This window comes from Pecten maximus, chromosome 16, assembly GCF_902652985.1.
Source record: "Pecten maximus chromosome 16, xPecMax1.1, whole genome shotgun sequence".
Taxonomy (NCBI): Eukaryota; Metazoa; Mollusca; class Bivalvia; order Pectinida; family Pectinidae; genus Pecten; species Pecten maximus.
In genome coordinates this window covers 3,768,606-3,774,605 of record NC_047030.1, presented here as the reverse complement: position 1 = coordinate 3,774,605, position 6,000 = coordinate 3,768,606, and the positions used below count along the sequence as shown (strand labels likewise).

At 33.7% G+C, this 6,000-nt stretch overlaps 1 protein-coding gene across 1 annotated transcript in view; it reads right to left on the bottom strand.

Moving 5' to 3' along the window:
- Nucleotides 1–5,608, bottom strand: part of LOC117314535 (putative nuclease HARBI1) — a 22,793-nt gene extending 17,185 nt beyond the window's left edge. Inside the window, exons 1-2 of the mRNA XM_033868601.1 lie at nt 5,503–5,608; nt 4,738–4,998 (exon numbers count right to left, since the gene is read on the bottom strand). Of these exons, the coding sequence (XP_033724492.1) occupies nt 4,738–4,998; nt 5,503–5,608 (367 nt within the window). The remainder of the gene's footprint in view (nt 1–4,737; nt 4,999–5,502) is intronic.
- Nucleotides 5,609–6,000: the final 392 nt, after the last annotated feature.

Below are 6,000 nucleotides of genomic sequence, written 5' to 3'. Positions count from 1 at the left end.
TACACTTAAAATCACATTTCTCCCTTTCTCAAGACGACTCTTACACCGGACTAATGATTAACACATACTATAAAGGTATATACGATTGGATTACCACAATGTCAAGTGTCTAAAAGAAATTTAACATTAGTTATTTAGAATAAATGGACATTGTGTTTTGAACACGGCAGACGGGAATTAATAATGCGAAACTCTACGATGGAGTTTACAACAATATACGCTGGAATTGTCTAAATATAAGACTGAATACCAAACAAATGTAGCTAAATAGCTTTTTTTTCACAATATAACGTACACTGAAGTGACTGTAATTAATTAACTTTATTATATACTGTTTAAATCAAGTTACGTTTTATTTACATAATGAAGCAGGTAGCTACAATTTTGTTGTTTGACACGGTTTTAGCCAGAGGCGTTAATGATAATCTAGATAGCAAATCCAGCGATATAAGTGATATTTTAAAAGTTCTTAGAACCTACTATGATAAAATAAAATAGAAGTAATTGATCAAGCTGTACAATGTGTCGTGGACAACCATGGACCTTGCTGCTGACATGTTATTTGCTCAGCTACTTGGAAATTCCAACAAAACATGCGAAAAATTCATGTTTCCTTGGAACACAATTGGCTCATTTGCATCATTTACTTTGAAAAATTAACCACAGGGGTCTACAGTACATAATAGTAGTTTTGTTTAACTGGATTTGACATTAGGTATGTATAAACACTGATTCTATATGACATTTAAATGCAAATGGCGGTTGTGAATAATTTTACACAAATGTGGCACATAAGAAGGTGTTAAATATAAAGAAATGCTCTCCATAGACATTATTTAAAAATTTTAACATGCTTTTTTTTTTTTTTAAAAGTTACTCAACAGCTGGGTTCGAGGTTAAAGGTGTATTTTTTTTAATGCCCCAAACTATCAAGTTAAGCTATTTTTTAAAATTCATTTTTTGTTCATTTTGATTTGTATTACAAGACATACATTGATACACGAAAAAAAAACATGCAAATACAAGTTGTAACAACATAATATATTTTTCTAAAATTGTTGTTATTTCATGATGGTAAATTACTTATAAATAAATATTTTTGTTAATAATTTGTTACACTACAGCTGGTAACTGCAAGAAAAAGAAACGTGTACTTGAACTGTATGATCTGTGATGAGATAACATTGGTAGCTTAAGTTAACACACAAAGCAATAAACAAAAATGACACAATGAACAACACATTAACATAAACATAAAAAATCACTGACTTCAGAGAACAGTAAGCAATAACGAAGAAATTTCAAGAAAAGAATGTTAATATTAATATTTCAGAAAACATGTTTCAGCAAAATTGTAACCATTCATTTTTTTGAGTAAATACCTGACTAAGGTTCCTATAATTAATAGTAATTCTAAGATTTTTAATCAGGCAGGATACATTATCACAGTCCCAAAGTATATGTGTTATTGTTTCGGATTGTGTTTTAGTAAAGTAGATTGCTGTTTGATTTGCCAATTTTAAAAAGGAGAAGTTTTAGTAAGAGCTCTATGATTGCTCTAGGATTGAAGCCAATGAAGTTTTGAATTATTGGTGGTTTTGAAAGGGGAAATATATATTTTTTCAATATATCATCATAGATATTAAAAATCTGGTTCAATTTATTTTGTGCTGTAGGTTAAAGTAAAACGATTTTGTTTACGTTTTGGATTTGTCTTCTAATTATAGTTGCAAGTTCAGCAGAAAATGTAACGGTTTAGTTCCAAAAATTGATGGGATTTTGATAAGGATTGTTCCTTAGTAATGACTGGAGTGGAAATTCCCCTTTCATTCAGAATTTAGTGTGATCATCTTGGTCCTCAATCATGAAAAGGCCATTCCCCAACGTGTACACGACAGTGAGGACTAAATAAATTTACTCCATGCGTGGTGACACATATTAAAAGAGATTACTCTTGTAATTAACATATTTTCATTAACAGATATTTTTCAATAAATATAAGATAAATACGAATGAAGACTAAAAATATATTGATAGATTGTACAATAATATTAATTAATTCATACTGAATCTAAGGGTCCACACGCTTTCGCAATCAGAGAGCAGAACTGTTTGAACATTTAAAGTGTACATAGTAACACAGTGTGCCAGTTTATGGAAATCTAAACACGCATTTTTGTTTTGTGAAATCATATATCAATGTCCAAATAAAATGAATTTCCTGACGTTAGTTCGAAGTAACTAGGCAGTATTCCATTTTTGTTTGAAGTCTAACTTCTCACAACACTCATGATCACATATTACCGATTTGATATGTATGTGACAGTCACAATGTATATATTTGTATGGACGAGGTATTACCGGTAACTATCTAAACACCTGTCGATTTGTGTAACGATAACATCAATTTTACTTAATGTCAACCGAAACTAGAATCATCATAATAAGGCTTAACAAATGGTAATGTATTGTATAATGCACAAGGAGATTCACACGTAACGTGGCAACCCTCAATAAGTCTCCAGACATGTGGTAAATGCCCTGATGCATGTCATATATTCAGTTGTGTAATGTCCTTTTCAAAAATCCAATATCTAATATTTCTAAAGCCTTTCTATGTTTATACTTATATTTAAAAAGCTTATGGGTATATCTTCCTTCAAAACTGTTCTGTTGCTTCAACAATTCATAAGTTAAGTATATAATAAACATCGCCGTGTTACATCACCGGTTGATAAACAGAAAAAAACATCTGTTTGTTTATCATATGCCTAGAAGCTTCACTTCCGATGCATGGTGACTTTTCACATTTAACGTATCTATTTCTATGTCTAATTGACTCACGGTGGGTCGGTAAGTCGTAGGTGATGTCGCTATACCCGATCCTTTTCGTTACCTTCGCAATACCAACCAGTACGTATCATCATCATCATCATCATCATCATCATCATCCTGAATAGATATTGAAAAAAAAGATGATCTGACCACACGGGCACATTGTACGATGTTTACTTGCCGAAATATACGCAATTTAATTCCAATCCAAACCGCCTGTTGTTGTTCAAACATATTTAACGCTGTCGTTAACTAACGCAAAATGTTAATCACTTAACAAGAAAAGTTAACACTAGCGACAGTTAGTTTCGCACTTTTTTCCCACAATCCACTTGGATTCCTTGGCTGATCTGATCAAGATGGCTGCAAAGCAGAGGGAAAGGAAACCCAATTTCAGCAGCAGTGAGAGGAATTTGATTAGTAGCAGGGCTACAGATATGCTGGACACCATCAGAGGCAGGCACTCTAATGACCTTACCAATACCCAGAAGCAGGACTTCTGGAAATCCTTAACTGAAGAGGTGAATACCCTGGGGGTAGCCTGCAGGTCAGAGGAAGAAGTTAGGAACTGCTGGCGGAATATGTCTCGCAGTGCGAAAGAAAAAAAAATTACCAATCATCGCCTGGTACCACGGAAGACTTCAATATTTTACTTTTTATGTTTTATGATTTTAATCTGTGTATGTCCAACTTAAACAAAACTTTGTATAAATGTAATTAAATCACATAGTGAATAATCTACATATTACATTAATTTTTTGGGGTAAAAATGCCATATTCATTTGTGAATTTTGAGAATTTGTAATTATGCAGTAATGTTTAGTGCTTGTTAGCTCATTTGCACGAATGACTTGATATTAGGCCTGTAGCATGCTGAGATATAGAGCTATCAAGTTTGTTTAAATAGATGACCTTGACCTTTATTCAAGGTTAATTTGATCAAATGGGTTAAACTCTTTAAATGACTTCTTCTCAATAACCAATATTCAAAAATAACACATTTATTTTACACCTATTATGCAATTGTTTCATTTAAGCATTGGTGTCTTTTTTTTTAGTTTCATTGGGGTATGAAAATAAAAAGTTTGCAAACTGTATGAATCCGCTTACAAACACTGGACAATCAATTAGTCCCTTACCGGTGAAACCGGAGGGAAATATAGGTTTTACTTGCAGCCGTCCATCCATCAGTCCGTCCGGTTAAAATTTTGGTTAAAGTTTTATAATGGCACACCATTCACTTAATAATGGTATTTGGATGCTGATTCTTTGCACAGAGGTTCTTTAGGTGTGTGGCATTAATTTTTTACAGTTAAAAATGAATTTATTTTTTGAATTTTTTGATTTTTTCCCCATAATATGGACTTAACTGTTTTTTTCTGTATTCTTGAGGTTAAAGTTTTGTAATGGCTCTCCATTTACTTAATAATGGTATTAGGATGCTGCTTCACTGATATGGGATTCTTTTGGAATAAAATCAGTGCACTACTATGCTGTGATATGCAGAATCATGTTTATATTTCAATTCAAGGCTGTTATTACACATTTCACTTTAAATTCACTTTAGATTCTTTTACTCTGTACAGTAAACATACCAAAAGAATACCTGAATATCGTTTAGGGGCAGGAAACATTGTTTATTCAGTGTCTATCGTCTGTTGATTTCAGGGCCTTGCCCTACTTTAAGTACTACAAGTATAATATAAATGCAATAATATCATCTGTCAGTTTCATTATCTTGTCTATGGTTTCACATATGTTTGAAACCATATTTACACACTATTCCATAGCTTTTGGTCAGAGGATCCGGAGTTTCACATAGTTTTTTTTTTAGATAACGTGTCAATGTTGTAAGGGGCACCACGCAGAGTATCACGAGTGCATAAACAAATTTAAACTTACCATCAGCATCACAAACACCCTGCACATTGATGCTGTGGTACCCTTTCCTGTTCACATAGGATGGCTCGTCTTGGTGTGGTGCCTGTATTCGGATGTGTGTCCCATCCACTGCACCTATTACGGAGGGAAACCCGGCGAAAAATGTCCCCTTCCCCTTCTGACACTCCTCCGCGGTGGGCCTCTTTACAACTTGGCTAACATAGCAAGCCAACTTGCCACACACTGTATGAACGCACCTGGACACGGTGCTTTTATCCAGACCTTTCAATGAAATTACAAGTAAGTTGTTTGCCAAAATTATTCGGTTTTGTCATTTTTTAGCCCACCGGTATCGTTACAGTATACTAATCTCTACTGTACAGTATCGTACATTATACGTTGTTTCTATAAGTGCACCTTTTCACTGAAATATCGACGTCAACTGTAGGCCTACTTAAGGGCCCATTCTATTTCAAAACAAGCAATCGTCGCTGACATGTGATGGGCATTTATGATACAACTTCAAACAAAACTATCAATTTGTACACTGTATACAAATGTTAAGGGCAAGCTTATTTATATAAAAGAATACGATGATAACTGTTTCTGTCACTGCAAGAAATCATTATCTACATTTTTCAAAATTGAAAGAATGAATCATGATATTTTTTTGTCAATATTGGAAGAAATAACAGATGCAATATATTTGATTTCACTGCATCAATATTGCTTGTGGTTTAATCCATTCAATTACCTGTAGTGTCTCCAACAACAGGAAACTTCCACTTGCAAGGAACCTCAAAGTTGACAGCACCTGCTGCTGAATAGTCAGGGCATTGTTTCTGCGGGATTTCCTTTCTAAATCTTCTCTGAGGAGCTGGGTCAGGAACATAATAGACTGTCGACAAGCACCAAGGTGGCCATATTTGACGACTCGTTAAATACTTAATCGTGGGTAGATGAGTGATTAAAGTTAGCGATTAATTAGCGAGTCGTTATTATGTACGATTATGTACGATGAAACTTTAATGTTGCACTCAATACTGATCACAATGTTTTCATTCAACATCTTTTCATTCCTTTCATTTCATTTCGTTTAAAGTGTTGATTTAGATTTCCCAATAAATTCGCGGGAAATGAATTTGATGACATAACCGGAAGCCGACATGCTATTAGAAGGTGACCCGGAAAACATGACGATAATAAAAACAAAAGATCATTGAACATAACCGGATTATTTTCACATTTTTTTAGACACAATGTGCTAAAATTACACAGAAGGTA